At 34.8% G+C, this 25,303-nt stretch overlaps 1 protein-coding gene across 1 annotated transcript in view; it reads left to right on the top strand.

Moving 5' to 3' along the window:
• Positions 1 to 24,825, top strand: part of LOC136853579 (uncharacterized) — a 359,829-nt gene extending 335,004 nt beyond the window's left edge. The window contains 1 exon segment of the mRNA XM_067129318.1: positions 20,633 to 24,825. Within this exon segment, the coding sequence (XP_066985419.1) occupies positions 20,633 to 21,211 (579 nt within the window). The 3' untranslated portion in view covers positions 21,212 to 24,825.
• The last annotated feature ends 478 nt before the right edge of the window (positions 24,826 to 25,303 follow it).

The following is a 25,303-nucleotide window of genomic DNA, read 5'->3' as shown; positions in this document are numbered from 1 at the left end:
GTTGAAAGCAGTACTGATCAGTCATAAAGTTTATTTGCTCTAAATTGTATGTATTGTGTTTATTCTGATTTAAGTGACTGTGTTTCTGTCTTGTTAAAAGTTATTAAAAGTGATGATATATTAGTGTTAAATGAGTCTAGGCTTATCATGCTACACGGAAAGAAAGTTGTTTCTTTATAAGCCTTATTTAGGAGAGGCCTGTTTAACTCTCGAGTTGGTGATGGCTGTCAGCTTCTTGAGGTTCAAAACTCAAGTCAGTTCTGTTCAAAATTGCACTCAGATACAACACTGCTGGAACTTTTTAATTTTCTGCTTGATTGTATATCAAACACATCAGAACTCAACTCTCTCTCTCTCTCTCTCTCTCTCTCTCTCTCTCTCTCTCTCTCTCTCTCTCTCTCTCTCTCTCTCTCTCTCTCTCTCTCTCTCTCTTTTCCAGATACAACAGTGCTGGAGCATTTAATTCATTTACTTCCCTGGATATCAAATGCATGCCAGAACTCAAACACTCTCTCTCTCTCTCTCTCTCTCTCTCTCTCTCTCTCTCTCTCTCTCTCTCTCTCTCTCTCTCTCTCTCTCAATGTTCTGGTATTCAGAATTCAAGAATCATCTCTCTCTCTCTCTCTCTCTCTCTCTCTCTCTCTCTCTCTCTCTCTCTCTCTCTCTCTCTCTCTCTCTCTCTCTCTCTCTCTCAATGTGTTGGTATTTAAAATCTAGAAGTATCTTTATACCAATCACCAACACCGACGAATTTTGCAGGCCCGAACGAAGGTTGTGCTTCTTTCATATTCTAGTTTTGTAGGTTGCATAGTTCCGTTGCCAACGACGAGGGCCCTATAAGGTACTCGTTTAGAGCTTAACACAATTTTAACATAGCTATAGAATAATTGATGCATCAGTAGCTTTGTATTTTCAGACTGCCTCTAATGATTCAGTGCTTTGTTGTTGTTGTTATTATTATTATTATTATTATTATTATTATTATTATTATTATTATTGAGGGAGTTATATTTCTTACGTTGCAGCATGAGAAATCCTCATGTGCGTATGTATACATGTTGTAAATATGTATGTATACACACGCACGTATTTCTTTTAATTTTCGATAGAATTTTTTTTTCCTGTAGGTATATCATTAACTATGATTTTATATATGAAGTTGGTTAATTATGTTTGGCCATTTTGAGATGCTGAAAATAAGAACTGATTTATTTTCTCTCATTCTTCGTAATCTTAAGGCATTCATACATCGTCAATAATTTTATTGAGGCTGAAATGAAAGGTGATTAGTGATCGTATACAAATGAAAGTCATTTTATATATAACTCGAAGAAATTTCAGAATTATTAGTTTTTTTATAATATATAAGTTCTTGAAGAAACTGGATGGTATAGTTTAATAGCTGGTTAAAACTATTTTTATAATTTCTGAAGTTTAGGAAGTTTAGCCAAAACTGAACTTGTGCTTTGCTAAAAAGTTCATATACAGTTCTATGTATAAACAAAAAAACATGAAAGGTACACTACAAGTGCAGAAAACTATTTCGGTTACAAAATGTACTTCATTTGCTCACTGTATTCATATATTTCAAATTTTACACAAAGTTACTTTTAAAAGTTACACTTTTGCATTTTTCGATATTCCTGTTTGAAACAAGGTCTCCCCAGATTCAAATTCTATAAGTAAAGGAGGCATAAGGTCTCTTATTCCTGCAGAAACTATTTTAAAAGAAGCTAGTCCGCTAGTCAGGAACTAGTACAAAAAACGTTAGTCAATCAGACAAAGCTGAATCTGTTGTGATTCATTGACACAAGATTACAGTAATGTATCTGATTTTAGTGGATCAAAGCTTTTCAATCCCTTGCAGGTATGTGGAATTTGGGCTTTAAAAAAGATTTGTATGGAAGTGATATCCTGCAAAAAGGATCGTGTGATTTAGCCTGAAATTATTTGATGAGAGTCCAATATCGACCAGTTGGTTGCTGTAGAGAATGCAATTATATCATTAACAAGAAATTATTTATTGCATAATGTATAATTTCAGCTGACCTAGTGACAGGTCCCATTCACAGACTCCAGAAACAAATCTGACCCTGAACCCTTTCAGCTCAGTCAATTTTGAAAACAGTAACTTGTAATTTGCTAACGTGAAGACTTGATCTCAGTGGCCTGGTTAAACTATTTATAATCATAATAATCTCACCACTATAACAAAAATGGCTCTCTGAGGCTGAGAACCTATGGATGAATTGTTGAAATTTGACCCAGATTACCACAGAAGTATTTGTAAACACTGCTTCGAAAATTTTGTATACACAGGTTCTTTGAAATTGAGAATCGAAGAGATTTTATTACATCTGAGAATCTGGCGTCCTTTTAACACAGCGTACCTGGATGCCCACACCTCATGGTCCACGTGCCATTTGTATAGAAACCAATACAGAATGAAAATGAAAACATTATTTGCGTGGAACCCCAAATTTCCAATCGTCAGAGACATTTTGTCCAGTTATAAGATGTAGAACAAATCCTTTAAAGGCAGATTGTTTATCTCTGGCATGCAAAGGTTCTGTAGCTATATCCATATAGGTACACTGTGATAGCAGCCTATGAAGCACATTAAAGTCATATAATATTACGAAAAATAATTCAGGTTCAGAAAATTTGGACTAAAAGTTAGAGGTTTCATATAAAAATGCCTCCAACCTAATTACTCTTGAAAAACTAACATTAACAACACAAATCTAGAGATACATCTCAAGAGAGCAGAGATAAAGTACTGAAAAAAAGTGAAGAAGAAATGACGAATTAAAATTTATATGAAGCACCCAGAACAAAATATCTCTGAATGGCTTCAGTCGTAAAAACAAAGCTAGATACTTGACATAGCAATCACCCAGGTATTGGGGAGTGTTTTGTGCCAAAATTTAACAGCTTGGTTAGATAAAATAAATGTAATTAAGGCATCTAACAGTAGTGAAATGGGACATAAACTTTCTATTGAAAGCAAGAGTTTTATATTAATTATTAATTATTTCCACAGCACAGTCAGAATTAACACTTTTTTTATATTTATCATTCTTGGCCTCATTATATCGAAAGTTCCAAACCATATGACCATGCGTTTTCCTCCTCTCTCTCTCTCTCTCTCTCTCTCTCTCTCTCTCTCTCTCTCTCTCTCTCTCTCTCTCTCTCTCGTGTGTGTATATATACAAGCCTCATTGTATCGAAAGTTCCAATTCGTCAGACTATGCGTGTCTCTCTCTCTCTCTCTCTCTCTCTCTCTCTCTCTCTCTCTCTCTCTCTCTCTCTCTCTCTCTCTCTCTCTCTCTCTCTCTGCATACATACATACACACTAGTAAACCCAGGCAACGCTACCTGGGTAGGCTCAAGAATGGGCCTTGGCTCACTTTCTGAAAAGATTAACTAGGCATTTTACATTTTCCCTCTTGGCCAAAACCAATTTAAATGGTTTCAATTTATGATCTGAATACTTTTTGTTTACAGTTGAATATCTAATGCATGTAGACCCCAGCAATAAGGCCATGCATACGATATCTACATGCAGAGTTTATCAAGTTATCAGAATAATGAACATCTATCCAGGCTGGTTACTATCATAGGGTACCAGTTTTATCAACTGTAAAAAAAAAATATTGGCATATTTACTCTTTTTACCGTCAGGTTCCTTTTTTTCTCTCTCTGTTTTATTTCTTTAGTTTTTTGTCTAGATGTGTTTTTTCCGCTTCGTGTTGGCAGCAAGAGCATAGTGACTAGAGAGAAATCAAACGTGTTTGTACGATGCTTTTTTTTTTTATTTTAGTTTTTTATATAACTTTCTCCCCTGATTGTCATGTAGGTGTTTCCAGTGTATATGACATGGTAGTTCATCCCAGTTACCTCTCCTTTCCCCTAAAAGGATGACTCCTTCATAGTTTTTGGTGTTTCCAAGTGATTTAGACTCACCTTCTGTAGTGTGGACGGATAGCGGTATGCCTTTGCTTCTCAGAAATGCTACGCAATGATATCTCGCTTCTTCAGTGTCATATAGAGAGAGATATATTTATATATATATATAACTCGTTCTGTGTTGTAGAAGCAGCAGCAGCATGAGATAACTCTAATTGTGTCTAGTCTGAGAGAGAGACAAAAAAAAAAAATAAAAAGTTTTATTTTTTTGCATAAATTCATTTTTTTTTTTTTTTTGGTGTTGCACGAGATCGTTTTGTGATAAATCAGAGGATTATATTTTTTATGACGCTGTAAATGATCACTTTTTCTCTATGAATATTGCTTTTGGTAACGTCTTAATTGTTTTTTTGAACTTTTCAAAATATCAGTCAGAAAAAAATTGAATGGTCTTATAATCAATGCTTAAATTCTTCTAGTGATGTTGGGGCTGATTTATTTTTTCAAAAAATCAATTTCTAATCAGTGTTTAAACTCTTTAAGTAATGTTTAGGCTGATTTAGTTTTTTCCAAAAAAATCAATAATTTCTAGTCAATGTTTGAAGCTCTAAAAGTGATGTTTGGGCCGATTTGTTTTTTCCCAAAAAAAATCAATAATTTGTAATCAATGTTTAAACTCTAAAAGTGATTTTTGGGCTGATTTTTTAAGCAGTGTATATTCAGATCCCACATAGAAGATCATATATAGCATAAAAAACTATTATAAATTAGTGTCGGTGTCTTGATGTTGTAATGGCAGTTTCAGGAAGAATAAAATTTTTGAAAAAGATTTCTTCCAATATTGATGCTAAGCCTTGGTGCTTATAATATAATTTTTTTTAATAAATGGTGGTTGGTTTTTTTTTTTTAAACACTGCACCCATACCTCCTCATCATCATCAGCTGTCACAGTGAGGTATGGCGCTATTTTGTACCGTGTTTGTACCGTAAACTTATCATAATACAAGACTTATTATGAACTATTATGAACTAGTCTAGTGTCGAAAAAAAATTTGTTTTTATTTATTATTTTTTTTTTTTTTTTGGTGTGGTGATGAAACACATTAAAACATTTCTAATGTTTTTCCTTTTCTTTTCTGCAGATGTTGACAGACTCTAAACTAGATGCAAGTAAGCAAAAAAAATATTGCATTTACTTGAAATGTTAAGGCACTTGTATCCATAACTTTCTGTGTGTCTATGGTGTAGTGCAGTATTGTCCTACTTATTATTTTTTTCCATGCTCAATTCAGTGTTGTGTTTTTTTTTTTTTTTTGAAAACTTTAAAAAAAACAAAACCGCTGCTGCCAAATTCACGAGATGTTGTTGTTGTTGTTTTTTTCCCCATGATTTCATTAAAAAAAGAAACCCAAATCGAGAGCTTTTTTAGAAGCTATATTTATTTCTTGTGTTGTTTCTTCTTCTTCTTCTTCTCAGCTTTCTCGCCCAGTCTGATTTTGGGATTCTGTTCGGTTTCAAAAAAAAATAATAAATAAATCTGTCTTTTTTATTACTCATATGTTAGTCATTAGTTCACAAAGTTCTCTTGTTCTCTTCGTGGTCTTAATAGGATGTGTTTTTTTTATTTTTCTGTCGTGTTGCATGACTACCAAAAAAGACTGAATGAATCACTTCTACCAAATTGAGTGTGTTTTATATAATCTTACTCAGTCAGCTTTTTTTTTTTTTTTTTGTCTGTTTCGTGAACTATATACAGCTTCTGAAATCCTCCATCAGTCCAGAATTCTCTATTTTAAAAGGTTATTTTGGGAACGAGAGTGCTGTTCCGTCGCCTTGGTGTGTTTTCTGTGCATAAAAAACAATTCTAGCTGAACTTTTCTAATAATCCTGGTTCTTAGTTGCCAGTTTGCAATATGACTTAACTATGGTTTATTTCAGCTGATATTTTTTTTTTAAATGTTCACGGCACTCGAATGCTTTCGTCCAGATGAGATCTTGAAATAGTGTGTTGTTGAGAAACAAGTGATTTTGTTAATTATATCCAGTCTTAAATCAAGTGTAGGCTGGTTTTTCGTACATTGAAAGTCCAGGTATAGATTCATGATGATATAGATGCGGGGGTTATACCTTTCACATTTTTCCTGTCCAGGCACTTTTTTTTTTTTTTTTACCTTAAAATGAGGAAATGTTTGGTGTTAGGAGTCAAGTAAGTGTTCAGTTTTATCGTTGGTGTATAAACAAAGTAGTTTGTACTTATTAATGTGAATTTATGTGGTGTACTTCAGCTTTTGGTATTTATAAAATGTGGGGCTGAGTAATTAATTCACTAAGTATTTATCAGAAATAATAGAAGACATCTTTATGACATATAGTTGTAGGATGCTTTCAGGAGATTGCATCTATATATATATATATATATATATATATATATATATATATATATATATATATATATATATATATATATATATATATATATATATATATATATATATATATATATATATATATATATATATATATATATATATATATATATATATATATATATATATATATATATATATATATATATATATATATATATTTGTTATATAATATATATATATATATATATATATATATATATTTGTCTATATAATATATATATATATATATATATATATCATATATATATATATATATATATATATATATATATATATATATGGAAGTGGGTGTTGCAGTTCTGTGATAGTGTTGAGGCTTCTGTATAAGTTTCTAAGGTACTGACAATGCAGAATTTTTCTGCACAGGGCTCATCTTGATCCAGCGGGTAAAGTCCGCACATGAAGGCCATTTTCTATCCCTGGGATCACCCCATTTTAGGGGGAGCTAGTCAGGTTTTCCCTTTTTGGAATTAGACATTTGATGATTGGTTTCTCTTCTCTTCTACCTTATACACTTTCTACCTGAATCTTTGTTCCAAGCCCGCGTCTATTCACTTTAAGATTTATTATTGGGTCTTCACATTTCTCTGCATTGTGCTACTTTATCAAGTGCCCTAAACACCACAGTCTTTGAGATCTTGCTATATTGTTACCAGTACACTCCGACAGTGAATCGCTGCATTTTGTAGTCATGCCTTTTGAGACTTCTTGATTTTCTTTGTGCATTCCATTGTCTCCACTGCGTACGGAAACACGTTTTACCACTCCATATCTGTTTTCCTCACCCTTTCAGCCCTTCTTGCTCCACATATGCTATATACACTTCATCCTAATAGCCTCTACATTTTTTCTCCTCACAGTCATCTATACTTAATAGCCATAAAAGAGAGATTACTCAGGAATCAATCATTCTGGCTTTCATACTCATAAGCACTCTTCCAAGGCTTTTGCAGAGATCCTGCTGCCTCCCTTTCCTTGCCTATTTTGGGTCTCACCTCTTCGGATCCTATGATCAGCTGTCATGTTTATTCTTAAGTACCTACGCTAATCAGCAACTTGCAGTCTTCTGATATCCACACACCTGGTTTGTATTTACTTGTATTTCCATATTCTCGGCAGTGTCCATTTCCAAGTTTCCTTGTGTAACGAACCGAGGTTTTCGGCCCTTAAGAAAAACACAGGATCTTTATAGATGGAAAAACTATTCGGGCTGCTCTGGCTAATCGACAGCTCGCACACACAAAGAAGGAGGAATAACAAAAATACAGGAAATGGTTATAAAAATAGATTTATTAATATTAAACTTAATAATCTTAAATAAAAAAACCATAACAAAAATGAGCCAGGTCCGGGCCGCGAAACACAAAAATAAAGCAGTATTACTTTATATAAAAAGAAGTACCAGCAGCAGTCGATACAAAAAAAAAGCCATCTCCAGCGAAGTCCACCAACTAACGACAACACGTATTATCACGACGTCCTGCTGCCGTCTCGCCAAAATACAAAGGACACGGGGCCACTGCACCCGAGCCAAAACTGCCGACAGGGTGTCCACCTGCAGCCAACAAACAACCATCTTCGTTGGTGCGCTGCTCCAGTCTGGGCCCAAACACCGGCTGCCCAAGAAACGTCCTCAAAGTCGAACTGCTGCTGGTACTCAAAGTTCTCTTCCCCAAGAGAACAACCTGTTCGCACTGCTGCCCGAACCTGACTAAAAGTTGGCGCCACGCCACCACAGACGTCAACAATCCTGTGAAAATAAGAGGGGGGAGAGGATTAGCCAAATAAATAAACAGGTAACTACCGTGCCCATAGAACAACCAAAGATCCTAACACCTTCCCCGACAGAAAAAAAAAAATTACAATTTTTTTTTTTCCAAAATAACCAACCTCCTCCTCCAATGTGGTGAAAACTCCGACAACCAGAGCAGAGCCAATCCTGTCACACGGTCGCCAATGTAACGAACCGAGGTTTTCGGCCCTTAAGAAAAACACAGGATCTTTATAGATGGAAAAACTATTGGGGCTGCTCTGGCTAATCGACAGCTCGCACACACAAAGAAGGAGGAATAACAAAAATACAGGAAATGGTTATAAAAATAGATTTATTAATATTAAACTTAATAATCTTAAATAAAAAAAACCATAACAAAATGAGCCAGGTCCGGGACGCTTGAAACACAAAAATAAAGCAGTATTACTTTATATAAAAAGAAGTACCAGCAGCAGTCGATACAAAAAAAAGCCATCTCCAGCGAAGTCCACCAACTAACGACAACAGGCGTATTATTCCTGCTGCCGTCTCGCCAAAATACAAAGGACACGGGGGCCACTGCACCTGAGCCAAAACTGCCGACAGGGTGTCCACCTGCAGCCAACAAACAACCATCTTCGTTGGTGCGCTGCTCCAGTCTGGGCCCAAACACCGGCTGCCCAAGAAACGTCCTCAAAGTCGAACTGCTGCTGGTACTCAAAGTTCTCTTCCCCAAGAGAACAACCTGTTCGCTACTGCTGCCCGAACCTGACTAAAAGTTGGCGCCACGCCACCACAGACGTCAACAATCCTGTGAAAATAAGAGGGGAGGGGAGAGGATTAGCCAAATAAATAAACAGGTAACTACCGTACCGCCCATAGAACAACCAAAGATCCTAACACCTTGTTACAAATACTCAGATGCTTTAACTAGACTTAGCAGCTTCAAATATCTCTTGACAGCATTCATGGTCCCTTTTCTTAATCTGATCCTTTTGCATGTACTCCATTCCTTTCTCTTACATGCTCGCTTATACGGTGTGCATTGTCATTTGTGTCTCTTTGATTGGGGCCTTTAAGACAGTTTGTCTGGTGAGTGACCATACCTTTGCCTTATCTTGTGATTATCTCATTCTCTGCTGCAGTGGGGTATCTCGTTTTACAAGTACAATATCAGACACTGCACTGCCAAGCTCATGGTTAGATTAAAAGCATATCATTGTATGCCTGTTAAAAGTGACCCTTGGGCCAAAGAGTTTCTTTGCTTATCTCTGTGGTCTGCTCAGGCTGTAATTCACAAGTAACTCAAGGGAAGAGGCCCTACGCCTATCAGATGCCCTCGTGAAATCCCTCAGGCCACTTCTTCTCCACATTTAGTATGTGGAATTTGGTAATCTGTAAATTACTTGGTTCTTTGGCCTTTCATTCTTCAGGCAAGTTCTGGAACTCTATTCTTGCTTCTGGTTTTCAGACTTAAAACATTATATATATTATATAATGTATATGTAAACTCTTTGCCTGGTTATGACACGTGCCAAAATGTGCATTTGTGTACACGTGTGCACATTTGTTCATATATTGTACTTAGCTTACATCCATATTTGATGCTCGTGTCATGGTCATTTTGACACCAATACAAATATACATATTTATGTACACATATATACTTACGTTTGTTTCTTTAACAACTGATGAGTATTTCTGCTGAATGCACATTATTTTTCAAGATTTCGTATGAGCATTTAGCTAGGAATTTAAAAGATTACAGTAGATGATGCCATCTTTATTTTTTTTATTCGGGGAAACAAATGCTTCAAGTATAATCACGTGGGTGAATGAATATGTATGTACGGAAAGAGAGTGGGGATTCAGTTTTGTCTTTCATTAAATGAGACTGCAGGCTGATCGCTTTGAAGTATCTGTTGTCATGTTTTGGGGTGATAAGACTTGCCATAAACCTTTTCTTTGATTTCTCTCTTGTTACTGACAAAACTCCACAGGCAAATCTTCGTAGTCCTATAACTCACTTTCTCCACTTCCAGTCACCTTTTCACTTTTACTTCCAGCAGGAATATAGGAATATATGTTTGATAAATAGTTGCGTGAGCCTCTGTCTTTTTGTGCTGCTGAATACATACTCAAATGGTGCTTAGGCCTAACGTCTCATTCTCAAAAGTACTCTCCTTCCCCTGACTCCTTTTGCAGTTCAGCCATTAACCAGTGGTTACTGATTTTCTATTATTGTTTTAATACAGAAGGCTTCTAGAATTTCTCAGTTGTCTAATAGAAGGCTTCTAGAATTGCTCAGTTGTCTAATATTGGGGGCCATTTGTTGTCTTTCCCGTGCTACGAAATAAATTGCGAGAAAGTTTAATTTTTCCACAAAATTCTTCCAATTTCTTCAAACAAAACATTTCTCTATGATGGGACTGTTTATCTGGTAGACCATAGTCTACTCAATGTTGTCCTTTTTTTGTGTTTTCAGTCGTCTGTCTGTATTTCCTTTTGTCTGTCTTTGTAGATAACGAGAGTTCAATAATGTCCAAGATATGTGCTCATCTTTTTCCATTTTAATCAACTGATTGTTTTTAGATACAATTCCATATCATGTAAACACATTAGATGTCAAGAATTATTGCAGTTTAGCCACAATATTTGTTAATCATGATGTTTTTGAGTACAACTTACATTTTGGTCTACAAATAGTGCAATAAGTACAGCCTAGTGTCGACTAGTTTAACTAATATTGCATAGAAATGTTGAAGTCAGTCTAATATATGATCATTTTCACATTGCAATGTATGTTTTTAACAGTTGTTATTGTGACACATTCATGTTGAACATTTCATTTTTATGAATGCACACGAACACAAAAAGTAGTTCACGAGTGATATATTTCTAGAGAAGAGATTTTGTATTGAGTTTAATTTAAACATTTCAGCTTTGATGTAGGTTATAGGCCTACAGAAGAATGGTAAGATGGGTAAGTAAACTAATATTTGTACCGAAGTTCCACGCTGAACAGTGTAACAATCCTTTATCAAAAAGACATGTGGATATTCAGAAAATCAGACCCATTAGATTTTAAAAATAGCACCACTATTTTGATATATATTTTGATATACTGTACTGTATATGCTGTAACAATTTATATTTTTATAAAAGTTAACAACTTGGTCTTTGGTTGAAAGTAATGTGGTGTTCATTTCATTTTTTTTCCATTCACCTGTGTGTTCCATTTCCCCTGTTTTTTTTTTTTCTACTTTGCTCCAATTGTTTACAATTTTACAACTGTTTATTGTGAGTTTTTGGTCCTTATGCAGGATGCTTAACATTTCACAAAATAACCTATGTTCCCCAAAACCTTTTTCCATTTTTCATTTGAAGCCTGCATCAAGAATAGTTTTCCCATTGTCACACCTTCACTAGGCCTACCTGAAAACATTTCTTTGGAGGTATATACATTTCTGAACAAGAAAAATCTGTTGTAGTATGAGTTTTTGACATTTGCTCCAAGAGCAAACCAATGACAGGAGTGACTTGCTTTTATCTGCCAATTTACAGTTGGTTTGCTTTTATTTTTGGATTATATATTATATATATATATATATATATATATATATATATATATATATATATATATATATATATATATATATATATATATATATATATATATATATATATATATATATATATATATATATATATATATATATATATATATATATATTATAGTATATATATAATTATATATATATATATATATATATATATATATATATATAGTATATATATATATATATATATATATATATATATATATATATATATATATATATATATATTATATATATATATATATTGTACAGTATATATATAATTTATATTTATATTTATATTACCTTTAACATTTTGTAAGATTCATCATGATTTTGTAGTGAACTTTGTCACAAGTCACAGTAATTTAAGGACATTGCGTACTCGGAAGCCACTGAAAATTGAAAGTTTAGCTTCGTCAAATACAAGAGTAGGCAGCGTACAAAAGTTTAGTTTTTGTTAGTCATGAAAATTGGCGTGTTATTTATTTTAGGCGTCATTCATTTAGCATCTGGGGACAAAATAAGCTGATTTCAGTTTCATCATATCTTTAAAATAACTTGTAGTAACTGATAACAACTGTAGGTATTAAAAAAAGAATGGGCTTATAACCATCATCCTGACTTCTCGATCTAGTTAAGAGTCAGGAGGTGTGACTGTTCCTCCTTCAATTGAGCTGCCAAGTTGACCCCCTCGAACTGTAGGCCTACGACCTTCTTTCTATCTTTGTCACAAATAACCTACAACTAGCCAATCATTCTCTCCTTTAATGCATGACTGCTTCATATACAGACTCTAATTTTACTTGTAATTAGCGTCAACTTTATCCTGTTATTTTTCTTAATTATACAGGAGTAATTAGCATCAACTTTATCCTGTTATTTTTCTTAATTATATACAGGAGTAATTAGCGTCAACTTTATCCTGTTATTTTTCTTAATTATATACAGGCGAGTCACCAGAACAGGCCAAGCAAGGACAGTTCCTGTGAGTGTGCCATAGATTTCCGAGAGAATTGAAACGTCTGTGGAACTGTAGGTTAAAATATATGAAATGTATGGGAGTGAAAAGTGGAGGTTGACCATCAACGAAAGTAAGAAGATGAATTATTTGTGTAATATCTAGGGGTAGCATAGACAAAAAGATAAATTAAGAGTGCTTTGACATGATTCTGCCATGTTGAAAGAATGGAGAATCATAGGTTGGTAAAAGTGTAGTATAATTCAGAAGTGCCATAAGGGAGGAGAGAAATGCTTTGAAAGTTCCAGATAGATGGTTGTGGCAGAGGTCTTGGAAAGAAAGGACCTTGAATCAGTAAATGCAAGATTGCATGCAAGATGAATATGAATAGCTTAATGTTCATGCAGGGTGCTTGACAAATGCTGTTAATGAAACTTGTATGTAGTTGTATGAGGCAGATAAAGTGAAAGTTCTGGAAGATTTTCACATGTGCTGTGTATCCATGATTCACCAGTTAACAGTACAAACTCATGAGTGACAACTAGCATAGTTTTACAGGAGCCATCTGACTTCTTGTTATTGTGTGTGTGTGTGACCATATGAGAATTTAGTATTGTAAATTGAGTTACCATTAATTAGGGGATATGACTATTAGTGTGTGTGTGTCACCATATGAGAATAGAGTACTGTATTGTAACTACAGTAGATGGTCTGCTTAAACTATTCAGTAACAGTACAGAGGCCAGGCAGGACCTATTAGCTTGGCAGCTCACAAGAGGGAGTACCAGTCACACCCCTGTTTGTCTTTCTGAATAAATAACAAATAGTGATATTTTCACTCTAAGATCTATGACATTAGTGATATTGGATTCCAGATATAAATGTGAATATAGTTATTAGAGAAACTATTTGATAAGCAGTGCCAAAAATCTGCTTCGTACTGTACTGCCATTAGTCCAAGTAACAGGGATATCATTCTGTGCCAAGAAAAATTCTTCCAAGTTTCATATTTATTAGGTAGTTGTATCACAACCCAGTTGTAAAATATTTGTGCAAATCAAAACTTAACATATAGCTGAATAGAAATGCACAAAACATCTTAATTCTATGCATCTCCATTAATTAAACTGTTTCAGACGAAAGACAGGTTCTCACATAGATCAGAAGTCAGCTGAGGATGAAAGTTTTGTGAAATTAATGTGACAGTTTCACAGTCTTCTTTTCTGTTCATATTATACATTTCTTATAAATCAGATATGAAAGAATTGATAATGAAAATTATAATAGTAACTTGTTCTTGACAGTTGCCATAAAAATCTCTTGGTATTCAATTTCTCGTTGAAAAGGAGACTTTAGGTAAATCCAGTATTTTCGGTTTTATCTTGTAATATACGAATCTGTTAAAGTCATTATCCAATTTGTCTTTGAAAGGGAGATTTTACATTTAGTATTTTCAGTTTTATCATGTAATATACAAATCTGTTCAAGTCTGTATTCAGTACTTCTTTGAAAGGGAGAGTTTAATCCAGCATTTTTGGTTTTATGCATAGTGTACAGTTGTAACTCAAGCTTTCATGTCTTTGATCTTTGAAGGGGCTTAGAAACGATGCCACAAAAAGGCATTCTTTGTCTGAAAAGAAGTTTCTTTTTCAGTATGACAGTTTTTATTTTGTCCTTGGACATATGGTTATAATATTAAAAGTACTTTCTTGTTGAGAGTCAAGAGCCTCTGTGGATTTGTGCATGCACCATGGTCTACCCTCTCTTACAAAGCTATTTATTTATAGTATATACACTGTAGTTAGCAACTTTGTACTTAAAAGCCAAAAATCATTTGTTTATAACTAGGAGAAATCTTTGAGTAAATTCTGTTCTGGTCTGTAGGTAGTCCTTGTTTTGTTTTAAGTGTATATTCTTGTATGTTACTTAATTCGTTACTTAATTCTTTATACTATTTTTAGTAAGCTGACGTATTTTCATTGCTTGAGGCTCTGTATATATACCCAGCAGGCTTCTGTGCCTTCTTTTCAGAGAACAAGAAGTATATATAAACTGCTTTTTTAGTACAGTAAATTACAGTAGATTGTTACACTGTACAGACTCACTGTTCACAAAGTTGATTTGTTATATTGTTACTGTCAAATGACATATATTTTTATTTACCAGTGACAGAGTTGGTTTGATGTCCATAGATTCCATATACTGATAGAGGCTCAGTTCATGAATGCAGTTCATGAATGGTATTTATTTATGTGTAATCTCATGAAAGATCATATTGAAAAATTCTCATCAAAACTTCAGCACACTTAAAAGGCACCTGTGTTAATTATAGGTAAATGGCACTTTAATGATGGTAGTTAACATTGGTAAATTAGCCATCTTTGGTAATATCATGATCACACAGAGGAAACTATGAATAGGAAACTTGAGCCATTTGTTGCTTTCATAAATTATTTATGCAATACACAGAACGTCATTTGTAAACCATAAAGATAATCTTAACTGGCACAAAAATTCACATACAGTTATTGGGAATTGAAAAGATTAAGTGCAAAATTGCATTTTATTTATTTATGTTTACAAAATCAGAACTATTCAGCAGAAAAACAAAGAATATGACAAGCATCAGCACACTATATAAGTCTCCGATTTTTTTTAATCCCCTGATGACTTCAAAACTATAGGTTAAATGTTCTGTATGTTTTCTCACCAATTCTGTTATTGGTACATTGTTACACCTTGTTTTGTTATTGTAATTATAATAATTGTTGAGGACAGTCCAATCAGTGCTCACTATGAAGTAGTTTTACAAAGTACTAGAGTACTAGTATGGTAAACCATCAGGAAAGTATTGTTGCAATAGTATTTATGTAAGTGAAAGTTATAACTAGTATTAGATAACATGCAATACAATATTTTTCAAACATTTCATTTCAACAGGTTATCTTCATACTTAGTACAATTACTATATTACTGACCTGGATAAAAAAAAATGTGTTATCAAGTCAAGTGTTGTAATGAAATCTTGTGGCTACCTAGTACTGAAAAAAAAAAAAAGCAGATTTAACTAAAACTTTAAATACATGCTTTTTACTTTAACAGTTAGAGCTACGATAAAAGGTTGCCTATCCATAATTCTTTGAAAATTAGTAAGTGTTAAATTAGAAAGTGTTTACTTTGTCTCTTGTACAAAGGTTTAAATTTTGAGTTTGTCTCTTGTACACAGGTTCAAATTTTGAGTACTTTGAATTGAAATTAATGTCCTGTAACCTATCTAATAACAAAGAAACACTGTGGCACTGAATCCTGTCAGGCATAGGAAAACATTTAGAACTAGATGTCTACCTGGATACTTTTGACAGGTAACAGCTAGCCAGTAGATAGGTAGGTTAACATAAATCAGCTTAACAATAGTAGCTAATTAGGACCTTCACACAGCCATAAATGACAGCTGAAGCTTACTCCCAAGATATATTCCTCTTATGCCTACTCTCAGTGGATTTTACAAAACTGATTATGAACACCAGAACTGGACAAGGAGGTGAATAATGAAGTGATATGTTGAATCTTCATCAAAAGTAGACTGAAAGGAATCTATTACCGAATCGATAAAAGTGAATAGAACCCTATGAAATTCAGCTGGATAATCAAGAAAGCAGATATATTGGCCCATCAACAACAACAGTTTTAAAGTGGTTATGTAAAAAGTGAGGAAGAAAAATAATGCCATAACACAGTGAGCCTGAGATGATGACAGTTCATAACGTGAGATATTAAAAGATAGCTTTTGTTGTAGATTTTGCCTTATAGAAGCCATTGCCTAAGAATTTTCCTTTTCTTATTGGCTTATTGTCTCCTGGTTTCATAGCAATGACTGTCAGCTCAAGTGTTCTGCCTGATTTCAGAGTTTGTCATGAATTGGTGGTATAGCGTCATATGGTCTTAACCTTGGCAAGCAAATACTGTGGCAACTTCAAATAAAATATGGCTTGACTTGCTTGCCAAGATCCAGACCGTATAACTCAATATTGGTATCTCGGCTATCTCATGAAGTACACACTCTGAAATCAGGCAGAATACGTGGTGAGAAGTCACTGCTGTGAAACCTGGACACAGTAAGCCTGAATGACGAGGGAGGAATTAAACTTAAGACATGGCATATTGTCAGGATATGGCTACCATTAAACAAAACCTACAAGAACTCTCTTTTAATACCTCATATGTGTGAACTGACATTATCATCTCTTTAGACTTATCATATTCATGACAAACACTCTCCATGCAAATACATTCTCCATGCAAATAATGCAGACAAACTAGATCAGAATGGTTAGATATATTGGGCATATACCCGACATAGCTGTCAACAGGGGCATTAGCCACATTCCATTTGGGAGAATGATTCATATAAAACTGAGGTTAGAAAGTGACATTGTATACAGTGTTTTAGACTACTTTATTTTAAAGCTATACACTTAAGATTGTAATTACAAAATCCTCATGTGTCTAAGACCTTATAGAATTTTACAGATGGAAATAAACTGAAAATGTTAAACGAATTGAATGAGCCTTCTTTATGGGATCTGTTACAAAGACTTCTTATTTGCTGTTGGATGAAATTGGGCTGACTGCAAAAAAAAATTCTGAAATTTAGGTGTTATGTGGCATCCTCAGATTAGGTCCTATGCCTCATTCATTATGTCCATGGGATAAACAAGTGTCAAGATTGGCTGTAATATAACTTCAGTATGGTCTTCATCTGTTTATAGTTTGTTAAATTCATTGATGAAACCCTTTCATTTACCATTGAATCATTTCACCAGGTCACCGAGTTAGCATAACTCTTGTGTGGCTGGATAAAATGGGGTTTGGTATTTAGATCTATTAGATTTTTAATAAATGACACCGTGAATATTTTATTATTGGATACACAAACTGTTTAAGGTGCTGGGAAATTTCTTTAACCGATTTGTTCCCACGATTTGATATTCATTGCTAGCTGAAGACTGGACAGTCACATGAATTATCTTAACTCCTGAAAATTGAAGACATGTTAAAATGACCTAAGTGCATTGTAATAAATGTGGGAATATGTGAAGCCTCATCTTCTTCCAACATGCCAACCTGGAATTCTTGTTCTAAGTTATACCCAGCAATGAACAGTTTGTTACATAAGGGAGAGCAAAAGAAAGATTTTCAACACAGAGATCAAGCATTTTTTTTCACTAGGCTTATTTTCTTATGTTTAACAATCTTTCTTTTGCTCTCCCACAAGTGAAAAACAGTTCAATGCTGGGTATAACTTACAACAAGAAGTCCAAGTGGGTAAGCTAGATTCTCCCAAGACAAAGTTTCACATAGTTCACATTTATAACAATGCACTGTTGTCATTTTAACATATCTGTTATTTCCAGAACACTCAAACTGTAAGATAATCTATGTGACTCTCCAGTCTTCAAATAGAAATGAATATCAAATCCTGCAAACAAATCTGGGGAAGAGATTTCTCAGCATCTTCAACAGTTTCATTTTATCCAATCGCAAAATATTTAAGTTGCCTAATAATATATGATCAAATAGATCTAAAGATCAAAATCCCATTGATCCAGACATTAGTGAGTGTATGTTAACTCAGTCGCATAGTTAAATGGTTTGATACTAAACGTAAAGGGTTTGTATCAACCTGAATCTGACAACAGATTAAAACATATTAAAACCACACTAGTGTAATTCCATCCTGTCTATGCATCAGTCGCATAACCTAATCCATGATGACAAAATAACAGTTAAAAACATTTTGTGCAATTGTCCTATATTCAGCCAACAGCAGGAGCAGATCCCTAGAAGAGACACCTTGTTAAAATCTTTTAACATTTTCAGCTGACCCATCAATAAAATCTTTTAGGTCAAAGATGCTGTTGAAGCTTCGGTGACTACAACTTTCTTATCTTTATTCTATGCGAATCAGTCTCCTACATGGAAGGCAACTAATAGTCTGTTGACAGCAATGTTAGATATTTGCATAACATCCCTCACTTTCTGCCCAGGAGCTTGTCTGAAATAGTAGCTTGAGTAAGTATGTTTACTAGGAGCATAAAGTGAAAAAATAAAGGTAACCTCTTATGAATATAGCAGAAATAAAAAGCAGTGTGATAGCACCAGTTCAGAAATAAAAAGCAGTGTGATAGCACCACTTAACACTAATATTTAATTCCTTGGGAGTAAAAATGAATGATTCCTATCATATTGAAACTGGAAAGGCTGGACAGCACTGACTGCCAGTGAAGTTTTCGTCATTTTAATAAGGAAAAGAGGTATAGGGAAGAGACGTAAGAACAAGGCTTTTTAAAATGAGTCAGGTTCTAAAAGACAAGTCATCCCTAAACCAAAGCCCAAGGGGGATAAAAAGTTCTTAAAAGAGGAAAACAATGTCTGCAATCCTAACAATGAGACAAAATTAATAAACAGAAACAATGAGAGAGAACCAACTGCCTAACACTACTGTAATGGGAGCCAGGGGTAAGCACTGGACCTGAGCAGGTAGAATACTACTCCATCACAAGAATGATTTGGAGAAAAAACAAAAAAGTCTAAACACAGTGGGATCAAGGAAACAGCAACTATGTAAAGAAACTGACAGACAGTATGAAATGGGAAGCTACATTGATTCAATGCTAGGTTGGCTTATGCAAAGAATAATTAAGGTCTTCCCGAACCTTGAGCTCATGGAATTATTTAGTATAGTCAGCAAAACCATTGTAAAGAAAAAATGCAAACCAGTTCACAAAGTAAAAAAAAAAAAAAAAAGACTCGGGGGTAAAAGAAAGATGCACTGGTAATCACCATAGTTTCTTGGAAAACCTATACTGAGAAAAAAGTGAAAAGGGCACATGAAGGTCAAAAAATACTTATGCAATGACCTCATCAGTAAAGTTCCATAATGTCAAGCACGCCGAGATTGTAGCTTACATGAGAAGCTTCTGTTGTCATTCCAAGTGCATCAGTGTCTTGATTTAGTCAGGTTCTATGCAGGATGGTCGAGTTTCATTTTCATACCTCTGGTACCATCTTCCAATGGAGATTAGCCTTCAGGTACAAATTCTGGCGCAATTGTTTTTCTGAAAATAAACTCGCATAAATATCTTGTGACATATTTGGGAATTAATATATGTAGGTAAACATATTTGGCCAACCAAACAAAATCCCTTTCAATTAATAATTCCTAACATTATTTGTATTAGAAGTGGATGTATAGTGAAATCTGATTAGGCTGATTAAATTTTTTTAAAACGTACAAAATTCAACATTTCCCTTGTGGAGAAAATATATGCATATTGGTGCAAATATGCTTGATAATGAAGGTTTAACTACCACAATGTCTAAGTAACAGTGTTATACTACGAGAGAGTATTTTACCAACATTAATATGCCATTTATATATTTTACCATTGCATAACTGCAAGCCACGATGTGTTTTGAGTATCTCACAGCTGCGCTAGCTCTAGTTAGTGTAGGACCTGACCCATTTTGGTTTCTTTTAGTAATAAAAGAGTGACTGCTTATAAGTGTACAGTACAATAGAAGCAAACAGAACCTCACACAGTTTAGAAAAATGATTACTGAAGAATATTTAAGAGGCGTGAAACAACTGCATGACATGATGCATGGGCCTTAAACATTATGTATATATACTTCTCGCTTGTACAGCAGCTCTTACTTAAGATATGGTCTTGGATGCTTAGTACTTCAATACATAAGAAATGAAACTTCATGCCAAATAGCATAACATTTAAAACTGAATTACATCAAAGCACCACCAACCTGGTAGGCCTGTCTGATTACAGTACAGGCTGTACGGTGCATGAACAACTAGCACACTTTTCCAGTAGATTAGGTATTTATATAAAGAATTTATTTAACAATTAAATACTTATGTCACATCAAATTATGACTTTTCCTCTAATAGAATATTTTTTCTCAGGATATGAGGGGGGGCCAGGGGGACCCCCACCTAGACCACGGCAACACCAGCGCGGCGGAGAGAGGTGGTAGATCCATTTCCAGGGACAGGCTGTCATCTGCTGCAAACACAAAAGCAAATGCCACTGCTGCAGGTAACACAAACACAACTGCTGCTACCACCAGTACAACAGCTTCCAATGCGGCAGCGAAAGGCAAGCTCAATGGTCTTGATCTGTTAGATGAGGAAGTAGATAATGGACCTGCCATTTCATCTGCTGATCTGGACCAACTCATGGAAGACTTCGATTTGAACGATCCAGCTCTTCAAGAAGAGGAAGCTGCGAAAGCAGCTGAGGCTGCGAAAGCAGCAGAAGCAGCCAAAGAGGCTGCTGCAAAAGCAGAGGAGAAGCCTGCTGGGTTAGCTGGTGCACTGCCCGGTGGGTTGCCAGGCGGCTTGGGAGCAGGTTTGTCGAGCATTCCTAACCCTATGGGCGAAGGAAACATTATGGGAAAACTGGGTGACTTAGCCACCCAGAATCCTGTCACAGATGTGATGTCGAAAGGGAAAGATTTCCTCTTCAAGAAATTCGGGCTATGAGATCCAGCAGTATTTAGTATTTTAATGATTTTTGTGTAATGTGAACTGTTCCATTTCCACTGTCCATGGTATGACTGAAGTCAAATGGTAGCCAACGTATAGGATACCACAGGATAAGAAAAGTGTCCATTTTCAAAGTGCCGAAGATAATGTCTTAATATGTCTGTATTCCCTATCTAGACAAACTTATCCTTCATTTTGTATTGTATCACATTATCATATGATTCACTATTTTATATCCCTTTTTGATGATGAAGCTGTACAGTGTATCATGACCAAATTTGTACTGCTCTCAATAGTTATCAAAATAAATGACTTTGAAAGAGCTTTATGCATGTGCAATTGTGAGTCTCACTGTCGAGCTCAACTTTATACAGTATAAGTAACCTATTGTTCTATGATTTTAAAAATCATAAGCAGTAATGGCAAATGGTGCAGCAAGGAGGCTAAGAAGATATTTACATTCCTCCTCAAGTTTTTCTTCTTTTTTTTCAGTGGTTTGAATCTTTCCTGAAACTTCATAGTGAAAGTGTTGTGTATGTCTAGTCAGTTGGTGAGACAGTATCAAGTTGGACCTAACAGTTTCCCCAAATCCCCAAAGCACAGCAGTTCATTCCCTACCAAAGAAAATCCATTTTTCCTCAATTTATTACCCTTGCTACACTACATTATCGAATTATACTGATGCTATACACAAGTACGATGTCGTTACCAGAGCTTGTATTCAATTGCAAAGTTCCCCACACCTTCACTTGAATGCATTTATTGTGCTCAGTAATTTTTACGTTAAAACTCAACCGTAAGATCATACAATATACAGATATAGTCATTTTAGAGTTTCAATATACTAGTGATATTTTCCCCTTGTTGAATAAAAACTGAAAGGTGATAATTTGTAAATTTCAGATACATAGCTAACTCATAGTCTATCATGACGTGCACTTTTCATTGTGATGAACGTCTAAGTGGAGAAACAAAAACAGTGTTTTATTGTATATCCCGTGTTCCATAAAAATATGACAACATATATTTGATATGTTGAATCACTTTAGGGATGTTGTAACTGAAGCTCTTTAGTGCTTGTGTCTTGAAACTAAAATTTAATTTGAATGACATTTCATTTCTCTTGCTGATCCTGAAGTCCTAAAGACTTGTTGAAATATAGAGCACTCAAACTGTACTAATTTCAACGTCCAAACTGTTCAACATAGGTGTGAACATTCAGTATGCTGTACACAGACATGTCATTTATTTTGTACAATCTACACTTATTTTTTCCTTCCTTGGCAGGGATCAGAATCAGTGTACCCTCATTCCTTATTCAGAAAAAAGCACTTCACCAATTTCTGTGTAAGTAGCAGAATTGCTCTCAAATTCTCGATAAGCAGTGTAGCACTGACAATATACTGTGTCCAGTCAATCATATTTTGTGTAGCACTCCATACATTTTCCTTTTAGTCTCGTACTGATTACGAATCAAATTGCTATCCAGTCTGTCATTCAAAATAGGAACCTTAAAAGTGCAGTGTTACAAGTTCTGGCCCTGTTGCATGGTGTCGCTTCTGTCGCATGGATTTCCTAACATTATTGTCTCATCAGGAAGTGTCAAGCCTAACACTATACATGTGGTTCTTGCAACTGTGATTTGATTAACACTAACAGACTGCTATCTGTATCTTATCTATAAGAGGTCCATTATTTCTATTAAGACGAGTGGACAAACTGCAGAAGAGTAATTTTAAAACAATTGATCAAGTTATGATTTTAATAGTCACTGTGTTGCCTGAAGAAACTATTGGACTAAAATTGTATTCTAGTGATAAGGAAGACTATTTGCAATACATTTCAGATTTTTATTTAGAAAAGGAATTTTAAAATACCTTTTCCATGAAAATGATACATAAAAGACGTTTGGCAGTAAATTGGTTGTGAATTACAAAATATTCATAACATGATATGCCTGTCATGCATCTCTTTATTACCAAAGCTGTTGGATTTGTATTGCAAATAAGTTTCTAAAAATTAAATCACTGGAATCCGCCTTCATGTATGGACTGAGAACATATCGATTATGCTGCGATTTTGACTGTTGTAAGCTGAACCCAACATGCGATGGGTTCACCATAATAAAAGTCTGTAGCCCACTCCTCCTCCTCTCCACAATTTAGTAGATATTGTTATAGAATAACCCAATTATGTGTTCAACTTCGCCTTTCCCTTGTTGTCAAGGAAACGGGTAATTGAATGAATTTGTGTGCTTAGTGTTTCTGGACTACAGTTTGCTGGAGAGGAGTGTGTTTGTATGTATGTGAGTGTACTTGACCATTGGCAAAATGTAACGAGGAAAATTTCTTGCCGTAAGATAGTGACAAATAGCTTAGTTGTTATCCACAAAACTTCTAAAACGCACTAAACAGACTTCAACACGTTTTACACGTCAATGGAGTAAAAAAACATACATGTGACATAGCACTAGGTTTGTACAGTAGAAAAACTGTTTTATGTATGTACCTCAATTACAACTCTGTATTGCAGTGTTATACAGTTCCAACGAGAAGCTAACAAGTCACACTCAAGGAAAACGGATTTGTTAGCCTGAATAGATATATATGAACTCATCGTACAAACTCTCCAAGTCACATAGGAATCCAAGTTCAAGCTTTGGATCATCCAGACTGTACTTCTTCCAAGTCCTTTGGTTTGGGGGGGAGTGAGCAACAAACTGCTTCTTTGCCCATGTCCTGTTGGAGCGCGTGTGTATCATACTTTACTCAAGGATCTTAGGTTTTCAAAGCAATGGAGTTTTTTTTTTTTTTTTTACTCTGGTCATTGATCTGAAGTTAAATCTTTCACTAAAAAATGTTTCAATATGTGTAAATACGATTCTGAATTATTTTATAAAGACTGAAGTGATATGAGCTTATTTATATAAACTAAAAATTGTAATTAATTTAAGGAACAATTCAAGTTTTTTAAATATATACATGTGTGTATGGTTTTGCCATGGAAACGGAACTTGTGACGCATTCTCGTTTATAGTAACTCCAAGTCTTTCACAACCTGATTTCCTTGCTTAAACCTAGTCGTGTGGACACTTTCTCCTATGCCTTACAATGGATGGTTGGTACTCTAGTGCCAAGGACCTAGCAGGAGGTGATTATCCAAGACTTAAAAATGCATATATAAATATAGCACTGATGTTCAGATCTGAAAGAGATATTGAAAGATATTGGTTGCAGTCACCATAAAAACGCTCAAAACCGAGCATTTTTAATGTGGGTAGTGGAGCACATAATATAAAACTGGTGAGGAATTTTATAACAAGATAGGTACAGCTAGGAGGTTAAACTTAATTTAAGAATACCTTTTTACGAATCTGTGCTGAACATCCGTACGAATCACTCCTGATTGGTCAAGTCTTTGTACATCCTTCCATTCTTCACTTCTACGGGACTTGGGGTAAAGACTCCTGAAGGCTGAGACTTCCAAAGTCAGTCCTTACCCTTGGTCCTCTTCTCTTTATCTATAATGTTACTTGTACAATACGCATTTCAAATTATTGTATTATAATGTACATATCCTGGCACAACTGTTACAGTAAACTATCCTATGAACTGTTCATCTTATTATCCATAAAAATCCTAGTTTTCCAAATTATATGGATCAAATGTCTGCTGCTGGGAACTACCATCATTCTTTCCAAGATCACTGATATGGTACATTGTAGGTAAACCTCTTACAGGTATTGGATTTGCTAGCTGTTCTGACCCCTCAAAAAGATTTTAATAGAATTCCAAATACTGTATTTACCCTAAGATTCCTAGCACCTTGTTAAGTGGGGCCTCTCAAAGAGCAATTATCTAAATCTGAATCATAGTTCGTCCATAATTAGTTGCTCACTGCTAAATTAGCTACACTCCATTTGCCCATCTTCCCACATCAGGAATAGCCCTTTGTTGCTGACACAAGTCCCTAGTTATATATAAACTGCATTTCTCTCATATCAAGAGGGTGAGAAAAGATGGCTCACTTCCTCACCTGCACAATTTAAGTTGTTAACGGGGTCCAGCTAGGTGAAATAATGTCAGACCT

The sequence above is a fragment of the Macrobrachium rosenbergii genome, chromosome 27 (assembly GCF_040412425.1).
Source record: "Macrobrachium rosenbergii isolate ZJJX-2024 chromosome 27, ASM4041242v1, whole genome shotgun sequence".
Taxonomy (NCBI): Eukaryota; Metazoa; Arthropoda; class Malacostraca; order Decapoda; family Palaemonidae; genus Macrobrachium; species Macrobrachium rosenbergii.
Note: the sequence above shows the minus strand (reverse complement) of the source record. Positions and strands in the feature narration are given on the sequence as shown.